The 27,043-nt window shown below is 43.0% G+C and overlaps 1 protein-coding gene across 4 annotated transcripts in view; it reads right to left on the bottom strand.

Annotated features, from left to right (window-relative positions):
- LOC145340907 (beta-galactoside alpha-2,6-sialyltransferase 1-like) overlaps nucleotides 1-27,043 on the bottom strand; it is a 149,014-nt gene that overhangs the window by 37,996 nt on the left and 83,975 nt on the right. For 3 of the 4 annotated variants that reach the window (XM_080185467.1, XM_080185469.1, XM_080185468.1), the window contains exon 4: nucleotides 6,236-7,079. In XM_080185467.1, coding sequence (XP_080041593.1) covers nucleotides 6,236-7,028 — 793 coding nt within the window. In that variant the 5' untranslated portion in view covers nucleotides 7,029-7,079. Of the gene's footprint in view, nucleotides 1-6,235; nucleotides 7,080-8,411; nucleotides 8,654-27,043 lie in introns of those variants that run through there. The other variant, XM_080185470.1, reaches the window with a different exon arrangement.

Raw genomic sequence — 27,043 nt, 5'->3', positions numbered from 1 at the left:
GCCTGCGCCATTAGCTGTTGTTGTCTTTCATTCCCGATGCGTCTCCTCCTAAGATACTGCTGCAAAATAGATTTTGGCCAGATTTTTGTCCCATTAACACCCACCACTCCCCCAATAAACCCAGCCCCTGCTCCAGCTGGCTTCCTAAATGGGGTAAACTGTTGTGTAAAGAGTTCTTCTGCATGAGACCTGAATGGTTCAGGCCTCATGCACAACTCTCTCTCCCTCAGCCTGAATATATAGGAAACTGCCCTTGACCCAGAATTTCATCATCAGGACCCGGTAGGAGTCTGTGATTGTGAAGTGTGCCTCGGGAAATCAGAATGAGAAGCAGGACTTTAATGCAAGTTCAGAATCTGTTGTTTATTGCTGACAATCTAAACTGAAGCTGAAATATTATTCATTTACTCTTGAATTTACACAGACTTTTCAGGTCAAGGCTATTGTAGTTGCTGGAATTAACAACCCAGGAGTCTTATGCCCACAACAATCCGAACAACTGTTTTCACTTCTTTCAAAACAGCGTTAGTTTATATTCTTCTTATGTGGTGGCAAATTGATTATAGTTAAATTTGAATTTGAGTCACAGCAAGATTAGGGACATACCTAATACACCTGGTAATTGATGTGAAAGTGAAGTAATATTAGACTACTCCAGGCAAGTGGACTGAAAATACCTTCTGAAATTTCAGCTCGCTCCACTATGATCTTGGAAAATCCATGGCTGGGATTTTCCACTCCTGTTTTCGTCAGGCGGGTTTAGCAACAGGAGCGAAAAGTCTCACGAGAAGCCCAAATCGCCTTTCATGCTGACGTAAACGCGTGAAGTGATGACGTGTTTCCCAATGTTCAACATCAGGAACATCATCCGAATATTATTATCTCATTATCAGGCATCCATGCCTGAATCATCCCCCCCATAAAAGATCCATCTACGTTGGCCTGAGGACAGACTGGCAGGAAACTTACAGAACACTGAGAGGCCTAGATAGAGCGGACATGGAGAGGATGTTTCCACTAGTGGGAGTGACTCGAGGGCAGTCGAGGGCACAATCTCAGAGAGAAGGGACGAACCTTTAAGACTGAGATGAGGAGGAATTTCTTCAGCCAAAGGGTGGTGAATCAGTGGAACTCATTACCACAGAGGGCTGTGAAGGCCAGATCATTGAGTGTCCTTAAGACAGAGACAGATAGGTTATTGATCAATACGGAGATCAGGGGTTACAGGGAGAAGGCAGGAGAATGGGAATGAGAATCATATTAGCTGTGATTGAATGGCGGAGCAGATACAATGGGCCAAATGGCCTAATTCTGCTCCTATATCTTATGGTCTTATGGAAACCCATGAGTGGTCTCCCAAGGCGTGCATCTGATGAACGGCCCTCCCAGAAGAGCTCAGATGAGTGTATTGCTCAGGAAGTCGTGCATGGATACTGTCTGGTCACTGCCCTGGCACTGCAGTACCAGGCATCAGTGCCTGAGCAGCACCAGGGGGAGGGTCCGAGCCAAGTATTGTGCACTGGAGTGGCATTTAAAAATGGCGTCCCAGTCTTCAAGGGACTAAGTTGCTGGTGGAGCAGGCCCTGTGTCATGGGACAAGCTCCGTTCTGTTTTTTGGACTAAGTCCGGAATAATGTGGCGGAGAAAGCTGCCATTGCTGTCAGTGGCTTCAATGCCACTTTTCTTGCCCACTTTTGGATATCAGTGAAAATTCTGCCCTAAGTCTTGTGCTTCGCCTTGAACTCCCTCACATAAACATGCAACATGCAGGGCCGGATTCTCTGATCTCACCTGCAGCTGGCAATCTCCAATCCCACTGCAGTGAACACAGATCTGGCTGAACACCAAATTCTCTGTTCTCACTGACAACGGCAGTGGGATGTGAACGTCTGGAGAGTTCTGGGCACTTTCAGTTGTTTCTCAATATGTATGTGCTATTAAACTACTGCTGAACAAAGCTCCCATTCTGAGCAAGACTTGGTGACATAAAGTTCTTGGAACTGGTTTAGAATTTTTCATTAAAATTGTAGAGATTATATTTTAATTAAAATGACTTGAACTGAGTTCAAGTTACTTGAGTTCTTCTCCAATGTGTGTTAACCTGACTATTAAGCTGTAAGAAAACATTAACCCTTTTCAAACTCTTACTAATGTTTCATCTTCTAATTTATAATTAATGGGCAAATGATTGAACCCACAATATTTTGTGTTATCTGATCACCTTTTCATCTCATCAATCTCGTGATTGGACATTTGTCTTATCCTACCTTATCCAGAGATAAGAATAAGGAAGGTCTGCATTTAATCTTTGCAGGAACAAACATGCACGCAGTCAAAATAGTTCCAGGTATATAAAAGAAATTCAGATCAATAGGATTGTAATCAGGTATCACTTTTTGTCCGACAGGGCAGGAAAGGCAGGATTCAGGAAGCTCACTGGCCTATAATTATCTGGGTTATCCTTGCTATCCTTCTTAAATAACAGGACACCATTGGCTATCTTCCAATCCTTTGGGACCTCACCTGTGGCCAACAAGGAAATGGATGACCAGGGAAATTGCGGGTCTAGTCAAAAAGAAAAAGGATGCATACATAAGGCCTAGACAACTAAAAACAGGTGAAGCACTTGAACAATAAAGTGAAAGTAGAAAATAACTCAAACAGGGAGTTAGGAGGGAAAAAAAGGGTCATGAAATGTCCTTGGCAGGCAAGATTAAGGAGACTCCAAAGGCATTTTGTGCATATGTTAGGAACAAGAGGCTAGCTAGAGGAAGCACTGGTCCACTCAAGGACAAAAAGGGAACTTATGTGTAGAACCAAAGGAAGTGGGTGAGATCCTTAATGAGTACTTTGCATCAGTATTCACAAAGGAGAGGGGCATGTTGATTAACGGTGTCTCGGACAAGTATGTAAACCCTCTAGAACAAGTCATCATTCCGAGGGAGAAAGTGTTAGGTGTATTAAAAAGCGTTCAGGTAGGCAAATCCCCAGGTCCAGATGCACCTATCCCAGATTACTGAGCGAGACAAGAGAGAAAATTTCTTGACTTCTAACTGAAATCTTTGTTTCCTTGTTGGCCACAGGTGAGGTCCCAAAGGATTGGAAGATAGCCAATGGTGTCCTGTTATTTAAGAAGGCTAGCAAGGATAACCCACATAATTACAGGCCAATGAGCTTGTCATCAGTGATAGTGACATTGTTGGAGACAATTCTTAGGGATAGGGTCTATACACATTTGGAACTGAATGGTCTTATTAGTGACAGACAGCATGGTTTTGTATGGGAGACGTCATGTCTCACTAATTTGATTGAGTTTTTTGAGGAGGTGACAAAAATGATTGACCAGTGAAGAGCCATGGATGTTGTCTACTTGGACTTCGGTAAAGCATTTGACAAGGTCTCTCATGGCAGAAATTAAATCACATGGGATCAGGGGTAAATTAGCTAGATTGATTCAGAACTAACTTGGCCATAGAAGACAGAGGGTGGCGGTGGAAGGATATTTTTCTGAATGGAGGTCTGTAACTAGTGGTGTTCTGCAGAGGTCAGTGCTGGGAGCTCTGTTGTTTGTAATGTACATAAATGGCTTGGAAGAAAATGTAGCTGAATAGGAGGTTTGCGGATGACACTAAGATTTTTGGAATTGCGGATAGTGAAGAAGACTCAGAGAATACAGCAGAATATAGGGTTGCTGGTAAATTGGGCAGAGAAATGGCAGATGGAATTTAATCCGGACAAATGCACGACGATGCATTTCGGTAGGTCCAATTCAAGTTGGAGATGTAAAATAAATGGCAGAACCATCACGAGCATAGACACACAGAGAGATCTGAGAGAACAGGTCTATAGATCCTTAAAAGTGTCAGCACAGGTGGAAAAGTTGGTGAAGGAAGCATAGAGCATGCTTGCTTTCGTCGGCTGAGGCATCAAGTATAAAAATTGGCAAATTATGTTACAGTTATATAAACTATTGGTTAGGCCACATTTGGAATACTGGACTCGATTTTACCATCAAGTTGCACCCATTTTTAGGGCGTGAAAACTTGGTAAAGTCGGGTGTGGGGCTAGTAGCACGTTCCGTGCCTGCCTCTTTTGCTCATTGTTGAAAATGGCTGCCGTGTGAACTGCATCTGAAACAGGCACAACGCCAATTTAAATGCATTTGTATGCTTTTAAATTGACTTAATGGGCTGCGCGCCCAAACTTACCAGCATTTCCCCCTTTACCACCGCGTTGCCTGTCCAGATTCGGTGCGAAACAGACATGGTCCACAAAAGTCTGTTTCGGGTGCTCCAGCTTCTGAGGAGATAAGTTCAGAGCTTCCTGCAGTTCTCTGCTGCAGATCGGTGGTGCTGGTGGGGGGGGTAGGCGGAGATAGAGGTGGGTCAGATCATTCTCTGGTGGGGGCGGGGCAGGGGGGTCCGCTGCCTCTCTATGTGTATTCTGTGGGGGTGGGGGGGGGGGGGTTCCACTGCCACTGTGTGTGTGATCGGTGGGGGAAAGAGGGGTTCGTTGCCACTCTGCATGCGATCAATGGGGGGGGGGTGGAGGTGCAGGGAGCCACAGTTGGTCTGGGTAGCGGGGGGTGGGGGGATAAGGGGGTCAGTTATGTTGTGGGGGTGGGGAAGGCATTATCTGGCCGGGCGCCATTTGACAGGGGAGCATTTTTCAATTTTTTTTGTACTGCACATGCATAGTTGAAGGGTCCAATCGGAGCTGCAGAGTTTCAGGTGCATTAAGCCCTGTCCACAGACTTCTGCAGCACGATTCAGAATCGCTGATTTCTTTTTCAGGCAGAGTGCGTGTGGGGGCGCCTGAGAACGGGTCTAAAACAGATCTGAAACACTTCCAGATTCAGGGCCGCCCTGCACTTAGAATCAAAATGGTAAAATCGGGCCCACTGTGTCCAATTCTGCTCACCACACTACCAGAAGGATGTGATGGCTTTAGGAAAGAGCACAGAAAAGTTTTACCAGGATGTTGCCTGGCATTAGCTACGAGGAGAAATTGAATAAACTGGGACTGTTCTCCCTGGAAAAATGGAGACTGAGGGGCAACCTGACAGAAAAATGATGAGGGGCACAGATAAGTTGAATAGTCGGGAGCTTTCTCCCAGGCAGAAGTGACAATTACAAGGGGGCACAAGTCGAAGGTAAGGGGGGGGGAAAGGTTCAGTCGAGATGCATGGGGGAAGTTTTTTTACACAGAGGGTGCTGCAGGCCTGGAATGTACTGCCAAGTGAGATGGTTGAGGCAGACATGGTTATGTAAGATTTATCTGGATAGAGACATGAATAGGCGGAGTATGAAAGCATACAGACAGTTGGTCTAGATAGGACTACGTGACCGGCGCAGGCTTGGTGAGCCAAAGGGCCTGTTTCTGTGCTCTACTGTTCTTTATTCTCTTTGTTCATTCACTTGGTGACTCAACAAAATTGCTAAGCTCCAAGAACCAAGCTGAAAAACACGTCCTTTTGCTTTCCTTACGGACAAGCCTTAAACCTGGACCGTGGTTTGATCAGATTGGACAAGGAAGCATTGAAATTAATCTTCAAAGCATAAACATCCACATACCTCTCCCCCTTCAGGCGTATAACAGATTGCTGGGTAACACTGCCACATCCTAGCCCGCCCATTAGGTCCTGCAGTTCCACAGCATCAGTGTACCTGTGACACTACAAGTTTGAGCACAGACAGCAAAACTGCTGACTGTGATTTGACCTTGGGAGCCCCTGTTCTATCCTCACACCAATATTTGTCTTAATTTACTGACCTAAGAAAATGAAAGCCCCAATTATCTTGCAAGACACTGGTCCAGAACCTTGCAGGTTCCAGTATTTCAGGTACAGATCTCGGTACCTTTCAAATGACTTGAATGTTTCCACCTCGTCCACAAACTTAGGCAATGAATTCCTAACATCCACCACCCTCTGGATGAAAATGTTTTTCCTCAAATCCCCTCTAATCCTTCCACCAATCACCATAAATCTTTGCCCCTGATCAGTGGCTCCTTAGCTAAGGGAAACAAATTTCTCCTGTCTAGGCCTCGCATAATTTTATACACCTGTCACCTGCTGACATGTACGGTTAATCAAAATTTCAGCGGAATAGCATTCAGTCTGTAACCTGTCATCCTAGCTGCTAGTCTTCAGTCTTCGCAGTTTGTTTTTTGAGTGGGAAAGAAAACTTCTCAAAACATTAACACGGCAGCCAGAGGCTTACACAGTAAAACTCACCTATTTCCATTCCCAGCCTCGAACGGAGGATGGAGCCAGCAGAGGCCACGACAGCACATGTCTTGAATGGCTTCACTGCTTGCAAAAGGTTCTTGTTTGGTAAATACTCTTGCCAGTCAGATGTCATGAAGGCCTCATCTCCATATTCAATGGATGCCACTTGGACTCTCTGTTTTAGTTCGCATAACAGTTCTTTGCTGCTGAGTTTCCTTAATTTCCTTGTTCCAGTGAAGTTCACAGCATACTTATTCATAGAGACATAGCTGTTTTTGACAGTCTGTAGGCGCCGGCTGAGATTGCTTGAAGAACTTTCATCGTTCCAAATCATCCATGAATTCCGCTGGTTTTTCAACGTGAGCTTCACCTTGTTGGATTTCTCTGCTGTGTTGGAAATGATCCTGGATAGATCTCTATTGGATGCAGGCAGGTGTTCCTTTGAAACAGTTGTTTTTTCAAAATGAACCTGTGAGCTGCTGGACCCATTTACTCTGCTGTCATTTGTCTTCAAACTAATTATAGAGCTTAACAGGTGGCTTTGTGTTGCCTCAAAGGTTTCCCAAGAAGAAGCTTGGGTGGCATTTCGCCCAGTGATATCCTCCTTACGTCGCAACATCTCCTGCACAGCGCACTGAGCGCAATTATATTGGAGACTCTCTGTGCTGTTTGTTCTATTCCTGAGCAACAGGTTCCCTTTGTGACAACACATCTTATAGAATATCATGTACAGGCAGAGCATTGTGCCGCACATGAAGAAGGGAACTTTCTTCATGGTCCAAAGTCTATGTCGAGCCATATTAATCCACAGTTAAGTTCAATCTATCACTTGTTGGATAGCGTAGGAAACCTGCAAACAAAATAACAGACACATTTTATGAGCTTCTTTCTGTTCATTTCAGCTGTCTTCTGGTGGTTTGATAACAGCCTGCAGCTGTCTGCGTGAAACCTGCATTCTGTAATAACACGAAAACTACCCTGACACTAAACTATAAGCTGCTGGTGAAATTAGAACATCTATTTATGGAAGAAGTGACTAAAGATTTGTCACCACAGTTTGGTTCAATTAATATCACAGTCCCTTCTGTTCTCTAAGTATATTCATAATGCAGATAATGAAAAAGAAATAAGAACTTAATCTAACAGTTTGAAACCAAAATAAAACCCATTCAATTTTCTTTAATAATCTGTCTCATTTAAAGAAAGGAACAGTTTACAAATTTTCAGGTAGGAGATTAAGATCAAAATACAAGGCTTCCATTCTATTTCCTCCTTTATAACCTGCACCAATATCTAAGAATGCAGAGAAAGGGAGGAGCGCATATCAAATGACACCAAGTAGATTTTTAAGAATGTCATAAGATTTCATATAAGAAAAAGAACTGAGTGAAGCAGCAGAGAAATGAGAACTAAAAAGATAACTTCAGAAAAAGTTCTATGAATCCTGTTTAATGGAGATATTTCATTAACAGAATGACTGCCTGACATGTTTCCCGCAGACATAAAGCACTTTATGAAGTAGATGCTCTGGAAGATGCAGTGTATTCCCTTCATTGGAATCCGTCATCTTCCCTGGAGGCTGATCTGCTAAATATCATTATCCTTTTTAAACGCCATACACCTTCATGACCAACTTGTGTTCTGCCATCTTATCTAGATATACCTATGGTATGACCATTCCCTCTTCCTGTGCTCATACGAAACTCTTGTTTGTTTTGTCAGTTTGAATATCATGATACAATTATCGATATAAATATCATCTGTCATCTGTTGTTCTAAATTTGTTTGTATTTGACTTTCAGTTAGACAACCACCTGAGAGTTAGAACCTCTTGAGCTATACATGATTGAGGTCAGTATAGTGTTTAGCATTACCTCAAAACCCTCCCACCATCCTTCCGTCCAATTTCCATTCCTTGGAACAGCAATACTGGAATCTCAGCTTCTTCCCTCAGGATTGCTGTGAATGTACAGGGCACCCTGGGAACTTGGTTCCCTTTTAATCCAACTAACACGTCAAATTTTCCTTCTTACTCTTTGGAACTATCACTCACATCACTTCCAATTCTTTCAGGATCCCTTCCTCTCCAATATGCACTTCCTTCATAAAGACCAATGCAAAATACTTGGTAAATACCTTCTTTGTGCTCATCATATATAAATTGACAATTCTTGATACTCACTTTCAATAATTATTGGGCGGGATTTTCTGGCCATTCCCACCGGTGAGATCTTGTCCTGCCAACGGTGACCACCACCAAGGGTTCCTCAGTGGTGGAGCGTATGGACAACTGGAAACCTCACTGACAGCGGCAGGACTGGAAGATCCTGCCTCCAGCTAATGGCAAGTCACCTCTGTCACTGCGAAACATGCCATGGGGCGAGTGGAAAATCCTGCCACTGTTTCACTAATATATTTGTAAAATAGCTGACTGCTCTACTTCATGTTGCATCAAATTCACCTTTGACACTCTCCTGGAATGTCTTATCTTACTTTCTTATTGTCCTCTGTAGCTTTTGGGGGTAAATCATTCTTGTAGCATTTTTAACATCTTTAACATTAACTTGTTTCTGACCTTTGTTATCTGTGGCATCTGATAAATAGCAGCTGTCCTTTAACCTTTGCAAACATTTGAAAAAAAATTAACTCTGTTGCTCCATACTGCTTTGTACTCATTACTCCTTCCACCCAACTTGCCCACTCCTCAGGCAAATTTTCCCATTTTGAGACTAAGTGCGGTAGCAGGTGGCTCCAGCTGTGCCTGTCCCACACAGCAGAATGGCAGGATCCCACACCAGATTCAGCACTTGAAACATCATTAATTATTCCCCTCAGCTGAAGGGTTCAAAGGTCCTGGTGCCATATTTAACTACAAGTCCAGCAGAATCACATCACTCTCTATAGCCCACGTCTTCACCCAGACTGTGAAGAATGTCAGCACAGAAGAAAAGGCTAGCAGCCTCAAGAAGAAATCTGTTCCTTAATTCATGCATCTTCTCCCGAGCCTATCAACTGTGAGACACCCACGGCCCAATTGGACCTCTACCCATCTCACATGGAGTCTTCATCATCCCCTGCCAGTAAACGACATGATATCTCTTTGACCCCCTTGTTTATGAGCTTTCCATGCAGCCTTTACAGGATCCAGTTTCCCTCCCCTCAGTCTTCCCTCTGCCTATCATTGTTCATCTTCTTCATCACCTCCTTTCTCCTCTGCTTGCCATTGTGAGCCCTTGCCCTACTTCCCCTCCTTGCACAGAGCTCCTTCCACATTGTCCCTCCCTTATTATTGTCATGCTAATCCATTTCCTCCCCCCAGCTTTTACTCCACCCCCAATCAGACAGTGGACCTTTGTTGCGGTGGCTCCACATATCCTGCAGTGCAGTATTGTCCAGATAGACATTAGTGTGTGGCATCAGGGGGAAGGAGAACCTGTACTCTCTGACCCCAGGTCCTTTGCTGATCCGACTTAGTGACACATATTTACCCTGCTAATCCCCCTAACCTATGCATCCAGGACACTAAGGGGCAATTTACCATGGCCAATGCACCTAACCCGCACATCTTTGGACTGTGGGAGGAAAACGGAGCATCCAGAGGAAACTGATGCAAACACAGGGAGAACGTGCAGACTTCACACAGACAGTAACCCAAGTCGGGAACTCTGTTGAAAGATTTGGAGTTGGGGTTAAGGTGCTGTGAGGGGTTGGGGCGGGGGGTGGCGGGGAGAGGCATTCTGCTCAATCTAGTCGTGAACACTCCTCACACCATCTTAACCCTGATCTCAAATCTTTCAATAGAGTTCCAGGATCATGCTGTTGGTCAGTCTGATAAACAATTTTGGGCAGAACAATCAGTGTTCTCATCGGGGAAGGGGATTAAATGAGGGTGACATGGTGGCACAGTGGAATAGGGCCTAGATGGGATTGTTGTCAGTGCAGACTCCATGGGCTGAATGACCACCTTCTGCAATGTAGGGTTTCTATGAGTAAACTAATATTGGAGTTGTTAATGGTTTGTTGGTTATGGTGTCAAAGATACAATAATGATGGGCATTGCTTGATCACGGGCTGGGATCACATATAATGAGAGTCCCCTGCAGCAGGCACACCATGTGCACACTAGTGCACTTGAGGTCTTTCGAGACTGGCGGGCACAGCAGATGCTGAAGTACATCATAAGCTCCCCTCAAAAATTTGAGCATTTGAATTGAATTTGATTTGATAGGTTTCTGTTACGATTGTGTGCTTTATTATAGTGCTCCTTTAAGAGACAGGCTAACTCATTTACAATATTGCATATACAGGAGCCCTGAAAGTAGTATGAAGATCACCAGATAGGCCCACAGTTACCAAGACTCATGGCAAGCACCAGGATGAATCAGGCAGCCTACTAAATAAACTAATCAATCCCTAAAATAGAAAAACTTCCGTGTTTAATGCAGACTCTTAAAAAAGTCGGAAGTTTATTTTATATTTGTAAATGTGAAGTGATCGGGAATGACACTCCATTCACTGTTAGTTGTTAACTGAAATTTGTTTGGAGAATGCAAGTCTTTTGGCAGACTGATGTTGTTTATAATGATGGAAAAGGATTTTGACATTTAAATATGAGACTCCTTTTCACAAACAGTACAACATGCATAAACTCCATAATGCAAATTCACCCAGTGTGTGGGATTGCCAACCTTCCAGGATTGATCTTGAGACTCCAGGAATTGAAGACTAATCTTCAGAACAATGCTACAAGTCACCCATTTGGTAAAGATGTCTTTTTTGCTTTCTAATTGATGTAGAAATGCAGTACACCAGGAGGATGGACAGGTCAGGGAACCCATGGTTAGCACGTGGAGCCGTGCAGTTAGAAAGGGAGCAGGCAATGTGCTGAAACCTCCAGGAATTCATTCAGTTGGAATTGGCAACCCTGCATTGTGCCATTTTTCCTCAGGCTAGCCCTGAACTGATCACGGGGGTCACAACTCACAAGATGCTCACACACGATTAGCTCTATTTCATAAATGGTAGCAGGACCTCATAACACCATTATTGGCAGAATTAATGCCATGGAAAAGGAAGCAAGATCAAGGCTGTAAAGGTGGAGAAGTACTCCAATTGTAAATCATTAATATAATTACTACACAGTAATTAAAAAGCACCTTCCTCCTCTTCAACGTGATTTTTCTTTAATCTAATTTGTGTCTCCCTATTCAGCATTGTTGCCTAATGTTAAATATAATTATTCCATGTCTCTGATTTTGTTCTGCTGTTTCTGTTCAATGCTGGAAGGCTCTCAGTGAGCTGTTCCTTTTTAAATCATGGAAAATCCTGTGTGCGGGTTTTGTTGCTGCCACATCACCAGGGGACACAAAGTAATGATGCATGAGTCTGGCAGACGGTTCAGGAAATTTAGTCTCATTAGTGTGTCACCTAACAGCCAGCTTGCACATGTAGGAATATACTGCAGCCACAATTCAGTCTTCAGTAAACTATAACATTGTGAGCAGCTCCATTCTCCAGATAAGTATTTCAGTTCAGTGTTCCTCTATCTTTAACATGCATAAGTGGATTACTGACATGTGACACACAAAGATGAAACCAAAGACGTTTCCAGCACAGAAATGGTCATTGTGTTTATGTTAGCTCTTGATTAGAGTAATCCAATACTAACCATACTGCCCAATGCTCTCCGCAAAGCTTAGCATCACTCCGGTTCAAATATTTATTCATTTTCAGGAAGCAATAGTCTCTGCTTCAACTACAACCTGTGGCAAAGCACTCAATGTCCTCATGTACAGAAATCGCCCCTAACCTGTTCCTTGCTCTGAGACTATGTTAAATCAATCAGCCTTCAATACTGATTCCTCCCACCAGGGGAACTTGATCTTGGCTGTCAAAACACTTCACAATTTTAATAACCCAGATGAAATGTCCTTTGAACTTTTGCAGCATGTTATATTGGGGTCACTCTACAGTCCCGTGGCACAACTGACATCTTTCGGGAGGATTTAATACACGGTAGCTAGAGCCTCTGCTGTCTCTGCTCTTACTTTCTTCAACAGGCAGCTTCAATCCAGGTTCCAGGTCATCAAAGCCCAACCCCCTCAACTTCTGCTAATTCTTTTCAAAGCAATACCTTTTCTAAAATCGAACTTTCAATTATTTTGTATCTATAGTACACCTCCCTCTTTTATCATCAGGTGTATAAGTGACTTCATCCTTCAGGTTCCCATGAACACAAGAGTGGACCACATGGCTATTGATTCTACTCCACTGTTCCATATGATCATGGCTAAGTTAGTGCTCTCTCATTAATCTCCAGCTAAGTAATCTTGTTAAATTTATCATTTAGTTTTTGTCTGCTCATAAAAGCCTTTACTACTTGCTTTTTATGGTGGTCTGGGTTTGCAGTTCGAGGTGAGGAAACAGCACCATTGAACATCGTTCGAACCAACAAAATTTCTTTGGATCTTTGTATGGCAGCTTGAAATTATTGGGCTGAATTTAATGCTCTCCCCTAAATTAAGTTTGGAGATGGAGGGACATTTCATCGATTGGGCGGGTGCCAGGTGGATCCTCTGCTACCATTCTGACTCTGGCCTCATTAAGAAGGTTCTTCCTGCCCTGCTGCCAATTAAGACCCTTAAGTGGGCAGTGAATGCCTACATGGGGGCCTCATCCACCATCACTGGTACCCAACCAGGAATGTGCAGGTCAGTTGACAATTGGGGAACCCAAAATGCAAAGCCTGGCATGTTTGCTTGTGGGCTCCCAAGAGGATACCTCATCGTCAAGCACTCAGCGCCTGATCAACAGACCCAGCATCAGGAAGTGGAAAGATTACTAAGAGGCATATACCCACAACCGCATTCCACTCTTACTCATCTGTGACCCAGGACGCTCTTCCCCAGCCCTAAACCCCTCCAGAATATCTGCAAAAATGTAACAATTGAATTTCAATAGAAGCAAGTGTGAGGCCTGACTTCGGAAATAAAATGGATCAGAATACTTTCTAGGTGATGACAAATGATGAAGGAGGGAGAAAGAGAGAGACTTCAGAGTCCATGTCCATAGACTGTTAGACTGCCATAATTTTTATATCTAGGGAGCTATAATACCTGGAGGTACGACTGGTTTACAAAGCAATGGTTAGATCACACCTGGAGTATTATGTGCAGTTCTGGGCACCAGACCTTAATGAGAGGGCAAGGTTGGTTTAACAAAATGATACCAAGACTCCAAGGATTAAATTACTCAGATTACACAAATAAGAGTTTATTCCCTGGAATTTAGAAGATTAAGAGGTGATTTGGTCAAAGATTAAGGTATTAAGGGAATGTGACTGTCAATGTATTAGCAATTGTATACTTTGGCAATTACATTGTTAAAGACAAGTGATGATCATTGGCTCAACCTCCAAAAGAGTATCAATGACACAGCTGGGACAACAGATGTGACATAAGTAACACTGCAGCACTGCAAGAAGAATAAACTTGGTGAAGGTAAAGGACAAGCTGCTGTATTATTCCGCCATTATATCCTATTATTGATCTGAACAGAAAGAAACTACTTCCATTAGTTGGGAAGACTGAAATGAGATAACATAACCAAGATATTAGAATCACACCTTTTTAGGACTGAAATTAGGGAACACTTCAACACTCAAGACAATAGCAGAAATTTGGTCTCAGCCTTCCATAATTTGCAACTGATGCTAGATCAATTGTTAACTTAAAATATAAATAGGATTTATGTAAACCAAAGGTATTAAGGGATATGTGGGAAATGTGGGTACCATAAATGGAGTTAAATTACAGATCAGCCTTGATCTCATCAAATGCTGGAACAGGCAGCTAACTGACTTACTCCTGTTCCTATGTATTCATTCATACCTCAGCCATGTTCTCTTCTTCTGCAAGATTTCCTTCATTGACACTATTGACCCCACCATTCATTTAACTAACAATTTTCCCTTTAAATTTTTACAAAAAATATTTAGATTCCTTTGTTACCGGCTATTTTTTTCACATGCTCCTTGCCCATTTTGTGCCCTCTTCCAATTTCCCCCTACTCTCTGTATTCTACCTGGTTTTCAATTGTATTCTGTGCATGATATTTATCCTAAAACTCCTTCTGTTTTACTTTAACTTCCATACCCACTCTTCTCCAGAAAGATCCAGTTTCCTCCTTATGCAAATACTTACTGTGTAACTGAACCATCACCACCTTAGAGGGTTGCGATGGCTCACAATTTGTCCCTTTAATCCTAATTACATTATGGTCACTATTACTCAGATGTTCATCCACTTTAACACACACCAGCTGCTTCATTCCACAAATCTGGATTCAGCACTGCTCCCTTCACCATTGGACAAGAACCACAATGATTAATACAACTTTTTCCTGTTAAAAATTTTAGGAATTCTTTAGTTTTTACATTGTTTTCCCCTTCTTGAGGTTCCCTATTATTACAGCTCTGTTATTTTTACATTCCTCAGGAACTTGCTGAGAGATTTCCTCTTCTACCTCCTGATTATTTAGAGCTCCCTGAAGCAAATGTCCAGCAATGTAACTATTCTTTATCTCCGATTAAATGGATTCAGTCTTTCAACTTTTGAGAATATAAGCACTTTGTAGAACTATAAGATTATCCTCGCATAATACTGTTTTCGCACCCTCCTGTCTTTTTCTCTCCTTGTGCCTCCTGAATACATTGTAGAGGGCAAAATTTAATCTGCATTCCTGCCTATGTTTGAGCCAACTCTCTGTCATAGCCACTGTATCATAACCCCAAGATGTAACTTGCACCTGCATCTCATCAACCTGATTTGTAACGGGTATTAAGACACATGCATTTCAACACTGTGTACGTATGGCTGCCTTGCCTTTTTCCTTTATCCAATTCCTGGTTTTCTTTCTATATTAGCTTTTGTTCTGTTGCTGCTCTCTACCTCAGTTCTCTCTGTATCTTGTCTGCCCTTCTTGCTGGCACCCTTTCACTGCCAAATTTGTTTAAACCATCCCCTGCCGCACGAGTTAACCACCCACAAGGGCTTTGGTCCCAGTTCAGTTCAGGTATACATGTCGAAAGAGTTTTAACAGTTGATCAGTGGGTGACCTGTTTGCGAACCTTTCTCCCAGTTAATTCAAATCTTTTATTATCTCATTGATCTTTTCCATCACCTAATCCAAAACATGGATCTTTTGCTGTTCTCACTTCGAGCCTCACTATAGAGTGATCACCATTTCCCAAACTCTCCATTACCCTGACAGCCCCTTCATCTCTCCAATTTAAAAATAATACACCATACATCCAATTTCTCAGGTACAGTGTGCTTTTCAGCTGTACCCAATCATTCTGAGATCAGCGCTTCAGTGATTCACCAGAACAGTTCTGGACAAATCTGTGCAGACCTCAGGAGGCAAGAACATTGAGCCAACTTCACATGAATGGTTGGGCAGGGGTTTTGAGCAATTCCTTATCGTACGCAACTGGTAAATAAAACCATTTTGTTTAGTTAACACACAAGATTGTTGAGTTGCAGCACTATCTCACCTTGGCTGCTGCAGCCAAAGGTCACTTGCAGCACATGGGTCTCTCCGTAACTGTGACAAATGAGTGTTTCTTCATCTACATTACCACAGGCTTCAGCAATGATCAGAACAAAACAAATATTAACCAACGGGAAAGGTGTTACAGTTCACTACCACATTGTAATGGGCAAGAAATCAGAAATTCTCTGTCATTTTTTAAATTTCATTAATAAACCCGAGGGGAAAGACAACACCTCTTTCACCTCTGTGGTAGAGTCAGATAAGGTTTCAGCTGTACTCCAGAGAAGTTACAGTGGTGAGCATGGCTCTTGGGTATATTCATGGCAATATCAGTTTTATAAGCAATTATATTAGCCATGGGGAAACACATACTCCAGACACTAGCCACATCCTCTCTGGTGACCTATTGTCCCTCACACAAGCAGTAATTTTCATGGATGACCCTAATATGATGAGTATTAGGAGGCTTAGAGGGTCTCAACTTTGCCCTAACACTCCCCTCTCTTATTAAAGGGACAGTCCCTTAAAAGGACACTGCCTGAAACAAAAGGCAAATCACAAATGAAACTTAATACATGAAACCAAAATGTAATTAAAGTCGATAAGGCACCCCAGACTTTGGTGCACACCAGGCATGGAAGGCCTTGACGGTGCTGGTATAAACTGCAAACTCCTTCTTTAGGTACATCTGGCCACCAGTGTAGTTGCGGTAGACGGGCAGACAGTCAGGTCAGCATTCTCCTCCCACTGAACAAAAATGCATTCACTTCCAGAAAGGAGGAGTGTGGTGCTGGTGGATCTGTTGTGAGATCCTTGGGTGTTATGGAATCATAGAATCATGGAATTCCTACAGCGCAGAAGGAAGCCATTCGGCCCATTGAAGCTGCGCTAACTTATCCAGGCTCCCCACCTATTCCCACGCATTCACCCCACTAATTCTTCTAACCTACACATTTTGGGACACTAAGAGGCAATCTAGCATGGTCAATCCATCTAACCTGCACATCTTTGGACTGTAGGACAAAACCAGAGCACCCGGAGGAAACACATGCAGAGACAGGGAGAATGTGCAAATTCCACACAGACAGTGACCCAAGGCCGGAATTGAACCCATGTCCGTGGCATTGTGAGGCCTCAGTGCTAACCACTGTGCTACCATGGTGCCCACTATTATGGCTAATAGTCTTTTGAACTATGTAAATAGTATCTCCAAGCTGGGTTTTTTGTCTGTCCCAAGTCACATCAGCATACTAAAGTTCATGGGGTAAAAAGGGACCTTATCCTCAAATTAATGACAGTTAATGATATTGGCGGAAACTGGATAAATAGCCACTAAACTCAGTTTGTTCTGTGAACTGATATTAATGTCAACACAACCATTTGCTGTAGGTTTGTTACATTGTTCTGTCTCTTGTAATCTGAGGTAATGTGATTTGATCAAATTGGTCACTCCAAGAGTTAGAACAAATCAGTTCCACTCTGTGGGCTGCCAGTTACTGGAACAAGAAACAATGAAAGCTGAAGCTGACTAATTTTATTACCATGATGCCTTTCACGGAATGGTTGTAGATCTGTTGACTGACACTTGTACTTGCTAAACTGACACTTCCCTTTCCAAGCTAATTTGGCTTTGCTGTTTTTAGTGTTTAAATGAGTTGTATTGTTGACAAATTCCTGCTGCTACGGTATTAACCTCTTGGCCAGGGTGCAAAGTGGTTATCAGTTGACTTAACTGGCCAAATAAAGTTTAAATACACAAGGTATTCCTCAGTTCTTAGTTACAGTATTGCTACTGTCTGTGCATACCATAAGCCCCCATTTTAAATCTCTCCACTTTAAAGTAATGGGTATAATGGGGACAATGTGTGTGCTTCATGTCAGAATTTCTAGTTTAGTGCTGCGTAAGTGAACATCAGAACCATTTTGAAGTGGCCTCTCTCACTTCCTCCTCTCTACCCCTCGCATTTGCTGGCTCCCTCCCACCTACATTCCTTTCACTGCCTTGCTCACATCCATGCCACCACCGCACCCCACCCCCCCCAACCCCATGCCACTCTCACCACCCCTCTCTCAAGCTCTAATTCACAGTAAGGATTCAGAGAGAGAAGCAGCGAGTGAAAAGGAATGGGAGAGGCGGGAACAGGAGATTTAGTGAACAGGAGGATTAGACAGGGAATGGGATGGACATTGAACTGGAAGATTGGGGAGTGGGAGGGGTGGGGAGTGAGAGAGTCAGAGAACAGGTGGATCAGGAAGCAAGTAGAAATAATTTTTATTTAGTTATTTCATTTAAAAATTTAGGAATGTGTACTATTTCATCATACATGGTATAATGTTTTAATATCCTTAAGTACAACTTATACATTGGTTTTAATGGGAAAATTAGATTCACTTAAATTTTTTTAAACCAATGCAATCACAACATTTAGGGAGGAATTGCTACATCTTTTGTATAATTAAAATATGTAATGTTTTACTGGAAGAATACAACAGATGTCATAAAGTGGCGGCATATGAATGAATTAAGAATGCAAGTTGCCATGGTTCACATACTCCAGCTTTTCATTAGACTTGTTGCCTACACAGCAATTTAATTGAGTTTTCTGGGGAGATGTGGGATCCTTTCATTATTACCATTAATATTATTACTGATCTTATTGAAACAAATACTTTTCTGAGGGGGCTTGACAGGTGGATGCTGAGGGACCGTTTCAGGGGAACATAGAAACTAGAAACAGGAGTAGGCCATTCGGCCTTTTGAGTCTGCCCTGCCATTCCTTTTGATCATGGCTGATCATCAAACTTAATATCCTGATTTCCCCTTCCCCCCATACCCCTTGATCCCTTTAGCTCCTAAAGCCATATCTTAATTTTTTCATGAAATCAGACAATGTTTTGGTCTCGACTACTTCCTGTGGTAGTGAATTCCACACATTCACCATCGCCTGGGTAAAGGAACTACTCTTCATCTCAGTTCTAAAAGGTTTACTCCTTATCCTCAAACTATGATCCCTAGTGCTGGACTCCCCCACCACTGGCAATATTCTATTCAAATCTACCCTGGCTAACCCTGTTAGAATTTTATAAATTTCAATGAGATCCTCTCTCTCTTCTAAACTCTAGTGAATATAATCCTAACTGACTTAGTCTCTCCTCATATGACAGACCTGCCATCCCAGGAATCAGCCTGGTAAACCTTTGTTGTACTCCCTCTATAGCAAGGAGCATCCTTCCTCAGATAAGGACACCAAAACTGCACACAATAATTTAGGTGTAGCTTCACCAATGCCCTGTAAAATTGCAGCAAAACACCCCTATTCCTATACTCAAATCACCTCGCTATGAAGGCTGACATACCACTTGTCTTCTTTACTGGCTGCTGCATCTGCATGCAGGTCTCGCTGAGTATTCACCTTTCTTAATTTACACCCATTCGAGTAATAATTTGCCTTCCCGGTATTACTATCCAGTATAACGTGGATAACCTCACATTTATCCACATTATACTGCATCTGCCATACATATGCCCACACACTTAGCCTGTTCAAATCATGCTGAGGCATCTCTGCATCCTCCTCAAAGCTCACCCTCCCATCCAACTTTGCATCATCTGCAAATTTGGAGATAATGCATTCAGTTCCCTCTTCCAAATCATTGATATATAATGTGAACATTTGAGGTCCTAGCACAGATCCCTGCAGAACCCCGCTAGTCACTGACTGCCAATCAGAAAAAGACCTATTTATGCCAACTCTTGGCTTCCTATTTGTTAACTAGCTTTCTATCAAAGAAATTACCTGCAATCCCACCTGCTTTAACTTTACATAGTAATCTGCTATGTAAGACCTTGTTGAAAGCCTTCTGAAAGTCTAAATAAACCACATCCACTGGTTCTCCTCAGTCAACTCTTCTAGTTACATCCTCAAAGAACCCCAATAGATTTGTCAAGTGTGATTTCTCTTTTATACATCCATGCTGACTTTGTCTGATTCTGCCACTGCTTTCCAAATGCTGAATTATGAAGTCTTTGTGGGGGCATGATTTCAGAATAAGAAGTCTTCCTTTTCAGATGGCAATGAGAAGGAATTTCTTCTCAAGGGTTATGGGGAGCAGAACAGAAACAGTGGAGTTGAAGCCAAGATCTGATTGACTATGATCTTATTGGATTAGACATGAGGGCCAGAATTTTACCGGCATGCCAACCCCGATTCCAGGGGTGGGCTCGGCTCGGAGAACGGCATTCTCCATTGGCCTCGGGCGGGATCATGGGAAACTTGGGCAGATGTGCCGATAAAATTCCGCCCGAGGGGTCATTTGGCCTATTCTCACTCTTATATCTTCTGTTCTTTTAAAAAAGTAAAGGAATTGAGTCAAAATAAATTGTGACTCATGTAATTAGGGTTTGAAATCGGAATAGAAAATGCAGGTTGAGAGATTTTAGATGTAATCTCCAAAGCTTTTTTAATTAACATTTTTGCATCCATACATTCTCAGAAAACTTCAGTTTGATTGCAGTAGTAAACATGCAATACATGGGATCTACAATGGAAACATATGTTTTGTCCACCTCTCCCACTGTAACTTTAGCAAACCCACATTTTCAGATGTGACACAAGCTCAAATATATTGCTTTTTGTTCCCTTTTTGTGAAAAGTGCCATTTCACAGCTCTCAGTGAACAAACTTCCACTTATATACAGAGCTTAAACTTGAAAGTTTTAAGTTTATTTACTAGTGTCACAAGTAGGCTTATATTAACATTGCAATGAATTTACTGTGAAAATCTCCTAGTTGCCAAAACCCGGCACCTGTTTGCATTCACTGAGGGAGAATTTAGCATGCCCAATCCACCTAGCCAGTATATCTTTCAGACTATGGGAGGAAACCAGAGCACCCAGAGGAAACCGACAGACAGGGGGGGAAATGTGCAGACTCTATACAGGCAGTGACCCAAGCTGGAAATCGAACCCAGGCACCTGGTGCTGTGAGGCAGCAGTGTTAACCACTGCTGCTTGATACAGGTTTAAGCAAAATAATATACTGAGTCAAAATAGAGATTAGGGAGGCTGGACCTGTCTTTGAGTCAGAAACCTGCCTCTGGTGAGAAACTGTCTCAAGTTCAGATCTTAAGTAGTCGTGCCTTTAATTGACATGAAGACAAGTTTCCTGTCCACCAGAGTCAGTCAGTAGAGGTCGTGTTGGGGAATGGGGGGAGATTGAAGGTTAGTTGCATGAAGCATAAGATTCATCTTGGCACCCTATTGGCAGCCATCACTGAGGCCCTGGTTGTCCTGAGAGTGAGATCTTGTGATTTGTGCCAAAGCTTTCCACTTCATCAAAGGTCAGCAAGCTGTCACAGGAGAGTTGGAGGCCAGGTACACTGGGCAGAATGGGCTTTATCGATGCTGACCTGAATTCTATTCCGGAGACCATGGAGCCTTCATGCCTCTCTCTGGGGCTCCACAGAGGGCTCAGCAACCATCACTTTCAGGGACTTTTTTCTTTGATACTACTCCTATAGGATCCATCCATGAACTTTAGGGGTTGAAGCGATGATCTTAAGTAACGTGGACAGCTGGAGGATGAAGGAGTGATGGCAGCTGCCAGAAAAACAGGTGCCCACAGGTTTTTAATGTGGTCATAGACTGGTTGAATGTTGAGGTAGTGGAAACCCTTTCCTTTGATTCATGCACCTGTATGTCACTCGGTAACGAACAATCCTCTGCAACAGAGGGAAACCAGCAGTGACAACGAACCCCGCACCCACTGGACCTGCAATACTCTATCAATTGTGATGTCTTGACAAAGACAGCATGTCACCTGGGTAAGGCAGTGGTGTGCTGATGCCTTTGACATGCCGCAGAGGTCTGCAGCTAACCCTTCAAAGGATCCAGCAGCATGATAATTCAAAAAGGGGGGGAAAAGTTGGGCTTCTAACAAGCCTTTAATGACCTCAATTGCTGCTAAGTGAGTGCAGCAAATTTACAGGTACACCTCACAAAAATGTCCAAAATTGCAAATGGGGAAGGTAGACATTTTCCTGCATTCAGGCACAACCCCAGCAGCGACAATCCCGCTGTAGGAGGTAAGGCCAAAAGGTTAATCAAACTGCTGTGTCTTAAAGAGGGTCCACAGAGGGGAGGAAGGTGGAAAGATGAAATGATTGGAATCACGGCTACCAATCATGGGGAGTGCAAAAGAGAAATGGAGAATTCCAAAAGGGGTAACATGACTGGAGGAAGTTGATTCCATGGAGGAAGGTAAGCACAAGAATGAGAATTTTAAATGTGAGGGATCCAGTGGTGGAGTGGAGTGAGAATGGGAACAGATCTTGATGGTGTCTATTTTGAATCTGGATGACCAGGAACTGCATTGGTCGGCTGTCTGTTCCTATGAACAGATGCCTAGCATCTTGGTGTCACAGCCTCACTGAAATCTGGCACATGAGCTAGTGACAAGTAAGCAGCTGTCCAGTTGCTTCAAGTTTCAAAGGCAAGTTGGTGAGGGCACCAATGAGGCGATATACCCCTTTCTAAGTGAAACTAACTGCATTGCTGCTATTATGGAACCGTTATTATGACTACCCACCCCATTCTGGGGGTCCTACTACCATTTGAATGGCAGACAGACGATGGTGTGATTTGCAACACTTTCAAAGATGGCCAAAGAGGAAATCTGTAGTGTCAAAACTGTAGCCTGAATGATTCAAAACACAGAAGTAGCTATTCAAACGACACACTGCATAAGTAATAATGGCTTGTCAAATTTCATAATAATATTACAATCCATTCTGATATCCCAAATTAATTTGAATTCTTCTTCAGTCACATTTTTGTTATTTCTTTGTTATACCAGCATTTGATAAATTTCAATCTATCAGCCCCTCAAGTAACTTCCTAAAATATTCGGACTATAGAATCTGACTGTTAAAATTCCAAAGGTATTTTGCCAACAGAATGCTGTCATTTCAAGGCAAGATATATTTTTCTCCTTATTAACAAATAACACATGCTGAAAAATGCATGAATTTTAAACTAACTTTCTAGGTGTTACATGTGTTCTTGTCTGATTAAATACAACTATTTGAAAACCAGGTTCAAAGTTCTTTGAAAAGTTCACATGCAGGCGTTATTGGACAACAAATTTTATGAAATTGGGCACACAATATGGAAGCAGACTAAAATTACACTCAGAGCCTCTCCACTAAAAATCACAAAGTAACAGACACAGATTAGCAGGCAAGAGCATGCTTTTAGAATGCAAATGAGGGCTCGTACACAAGGGAAGCTGGACAGGATGGCACCTACAGGAACCAAATTAAAAAACACATTCCCACCCCACCAATCAGAGATACACACACAAGTATCTGTGAAAGCATTAGAGCCAGGATTGGTACATTACTGACCCTAATAAAGGAAACTAACATGGATAGCAATAGTTCCACCTTTGAATGGGGACCAGAAGGGTCCCTCGCCCACTATCTAGCAGATAAAAGCAAGAATCTAATTAAAAACCTGATGAAGGTAATGTGAAATGCATGTTGAAAGCTTTCATGTGTGTCTGTGTGTGTGTTTGGTAAAGTGGTTGTATCCATGTTTCTGTTTTGTTGTTTTATTAATGTTTTAATGTTCTTCCCCTAATCGTGATTTTACAACAGTGGGGTTTGATACAAAGTTTAAATAAAATTTGAAAATTGGATTGGATTGAATTGAAATAGATTCCTGGAATTTCTTAGCCTTTTGAGTATAATCAATGGTCATGATTGTCTTAAAAGGTATAGAATTTAAATAATATACATATATGTGGGACTCAGGGATACTGGGTCCCCAAGGAAAAACAAGACTACGGCCTCGTAAGAATCCCTCCCCTACGCATACGCAGGCCGGTCCACACTCCCCACAAACAATACCCCATAAAGCCCAAGGCACTACAAGCCACTGAGGAAATTGTTCAGGCTTTGGTCGCCCAGGGTATCTTAAGACCCACAGTGTCCAACACCAACTCCCTGATGTGGCCAGTCCGTAAGCCAGACGGTACTTCGATAGGAAGCAGTACGTTGCTCTGAAGTTGAACCTTCAACCCAGTATTCTCCAACACTCCGTCTGAGCCTGAATTAAGAGGGCAGGCACCCCACGTGACGACCAGGCTTAAGTGAGTGGAGGATTAATACAGATTTGACCAGTAAATTGGGGCCATAAACCCGGTGTCTGTAACACAAGGTGGACAAACTTGTAGTTAGAACTAGAACAGTCTAGGAAATTTGGGTAAAATCTGTGGGAGGGAATTTAGTGAAAATCGGACCCCTACTCTAATCCCTTACGTATTCTTAAGTGACGAATCCTAAAGGGAAATAATTATGGCCTGTCATGCCGAATGGGAGGAAGTTCTCCGTTTATATTTGAACCATAAGTGGCCCAAATGGGTACGGTGGGGTCTTGCCCCAAAACCAGACCTGGGATCCGAGGGAGAGAATTGTTGGATTCGTGCCGAAAAGGAAGTGGGTAAAAGGGCTCACAAGCTTAGGAAAGTGATTGCAATTGCCAGCTGTCTGGAACAGCCCCTTGGTAGAGAAGCAGAGATTATCTGGGTTAAACAGGACTTAATGAGTGCTACCGCACACATTCAACAATTAGAAGCGGAGGTAAACACACGAGAGGAAAGGAAACAAATCAATATGATACGCATGAGCCAGTTCCAGGCTCAATGTGATAAAGTTTACCAAAAGGCACAGCGTGCTGTCAGTGACACAGAGGCTGCGCTGCAACAGGTAGAGGAATTTAAACGTAAATGCAGTGACCTGCAGGCCGCAGTAAAAGTATTACACCACGTAGGAAAGGTACAGAGACAGAGAAGTGTCTCATATAAAAAAGAATCAGAGAATATATTACGAAGAAAGAGTGGCCCCTATGGGCAGAATCTTGTGCTAATACTGAGATGGGACTAGGATCCCAAGGGCAGATTTTGAAGGAAAGCTAGTCAAGGGGAAGAGTAAACTCTATTGTTGACCATGAGGCAAGGCTCAAACCTAATTCTGGAGTAGAGAGGGGTGTTCATCATACCCCTGATTCCAACTGATTTAGAGGGACTGATTGGTAAATTAGCAGGCACTGCACCCTTTAGTCACTTCTTGTTCTCCTGGGACTACGCCTTGAGAAATGCGTAGAATACTAAAGTGAGTTTTTGGATCTGGGGTCTGTGAGTAAGAGATGTTTTAAAGAGAGAAACAGAGATAAAGAAAATATTTGTTGAAACTGAGTAAAGTTATTGTGATTAGTAGTTTAGAAGAGTTACAGAGTGAGAAGTCAGAGAAAATGAAGTTCAAGAGAAATTATGAGAGTTAGTTAAGAAGTTAAGAGAAGAAAACAAGTAATTTTGTGGGAAAGTAGATAAACAGGAACAAAACAATGAGGTAAATATATTGTCTATGAGTCAGTTTAAAGTATATCAAGTTAGTGAAAAGAATCCCAAGTTCTGATTATTCCAAGTTCCAGCAGGAGATTAATCAATTAAAATCTCAGTTGTCAATGCAGATAGGGATGTTGTCTGTGTTTGGGACAGTTGAGTCTGTGGGAGATAGTGTTTATGGATTGGGTTGTGGCATTGACTGGGGACCCCCCACTTCTTTTCCGGAGGCATCTGATCCCACAGTAAGTTTAGAATTTGCCCCTGCTTTGATGAATTCTGTGACTATTAGTTGCAAATAAGGCATGGAACTACCAGGAGATGTTGTTGATTGGGAGGGAATGAATGTTTTAAAGAACCTTCGCACTGCATATAATCACACCCAAGTGGTCCTTTGTTTTTAAAAAGGAGGAAGTTTGCAGGGTGTGTTACAGAATTTTGAGAAAAAGAGACTAGTCTCTCAACATATTAGGAAAATATTACAAATTAATTGGCAAGATGGAAGATTGATTCGAGCAAATCTAAGGTTGAGCTGATAATTTGGATAGTTTTTGTATTTCAGTGTATTTGTGTGGTCTGGCTGCTTGTCGAATGTAGGTGATTGTTGTTGCATTGAGGTAAGAGCAGAGTTGTTAAAGGTCTGTTTGTTTTGTGGAATAAATCAAAGGACCACTTTGATTTAACTTCAAAGGGGTGACCCACGATTACATGACGGCCTGGAAAAGGCACGGGTTTATCACCACGGTGGTGGGGGGCCACATTAAAGACTGAAAATATAATTCGAGACCTGGTCGCTGCAGCCAGGCTGCCCTCAGAAGCAACCGTAATTAAGGTAAAAGCCCACCAGAGGGTAAAGACAGCAGAACAGAAAGGGAACCAACTAGCAGAAGCTGTAGCCAAGGCTGCAGCTGGGCAAGCCCTCCCACACATAGCCGCTACCACAACAGCACCCTTGGCAGAAGTGGATATTTGCAAGCTGCAGAGTAATGCAAGCCCAGATGAGGTGACACAGTGGGAACAGACAGGGGCGTCCAGGGACAAAGATGGAGTGTGGAGCAGAGGGCACCAAGTAGCCGCCCCCTCATTGATACACACCAAACTACTCCGACTCCACCACGAGCCAGACCACTCCAGCCAGGATGGGACCCTGGCCCGACTGTCAGCCGATTGGTGGTGGCCAGGGATGGGACGGGACGTAGCCAAACACTGCCAGCGCTGTATCATATGCGCCCAGCACAACCCCGGCCGACCCCTGAGAGTTAAAGTGGCCCACCAACCCTGTCCAAAGGGATCCTGGGAAAACCTCCAGATCGACTTCATAGACCCTCTACCCACTAGCCGAGGGAAGAAATGCTGCTTAGTCTTAATTGATCAATTCACCTGCTGGCTAGAAGCATGGGTAGATGTCCTTCCCTGCATCTTAATGCGCCTATGAGCTACCCCAGGTCGCACCATAGGACTCACACCATTTGAATCAATGACGGGGAGGGCAATGAGACTCCCAGAAAACATAGCGGTAGGAGGAGAAGAAATGGCACCCCTTTGGGATAAAATGAAGAGATATGTACAACAGTTAGACCACCAACTCAGAGAGCTACACCACACTGCCAGAGACCAACAGGCTATAAGAGACCAGGTTAAGAAGCATGATATCTGCCACACCACCACACTTCCCCAAGTAGGAGACAAAGTTTTAATCCGAGTTACCCCCCGACCAAACAGGGTTCTCACCGAAATGGGCAGGACCCCATGAGATTATCCTCACCAATGACACATGTGCCTGTGTCGACATCAAAGGGAACAGCCGGTGGAAACACTGGTCACAGTTAAAGGGATACCACCCCGGGGGTGGGGGGGGGGG

The sequence above is a fragment of the Carcharhinus amblyrhynchos genome, chromosome 3 (genome assembly GCF_965287045.1).
Source record: "Carcharhinus amblyrhynchos chromosome 3, sCarAmb.v2.hapA, whole genome shotgun sequence".
In the NCBI taxonomy this organism is placed as follows: domain Eukaryota; kingdom Metazoa; phylum Chordata; class Chondrichthyes; order Carcharhiniformes; family Carcharhinidae; genus Carcharhinus; species Carcharhinus amblyrhynchos.
The sequence above is the reverse complement of the archived record's forward strand: the minus strand, read 5'-3'. Positions and strand labels throughout refer to the sequence as shown.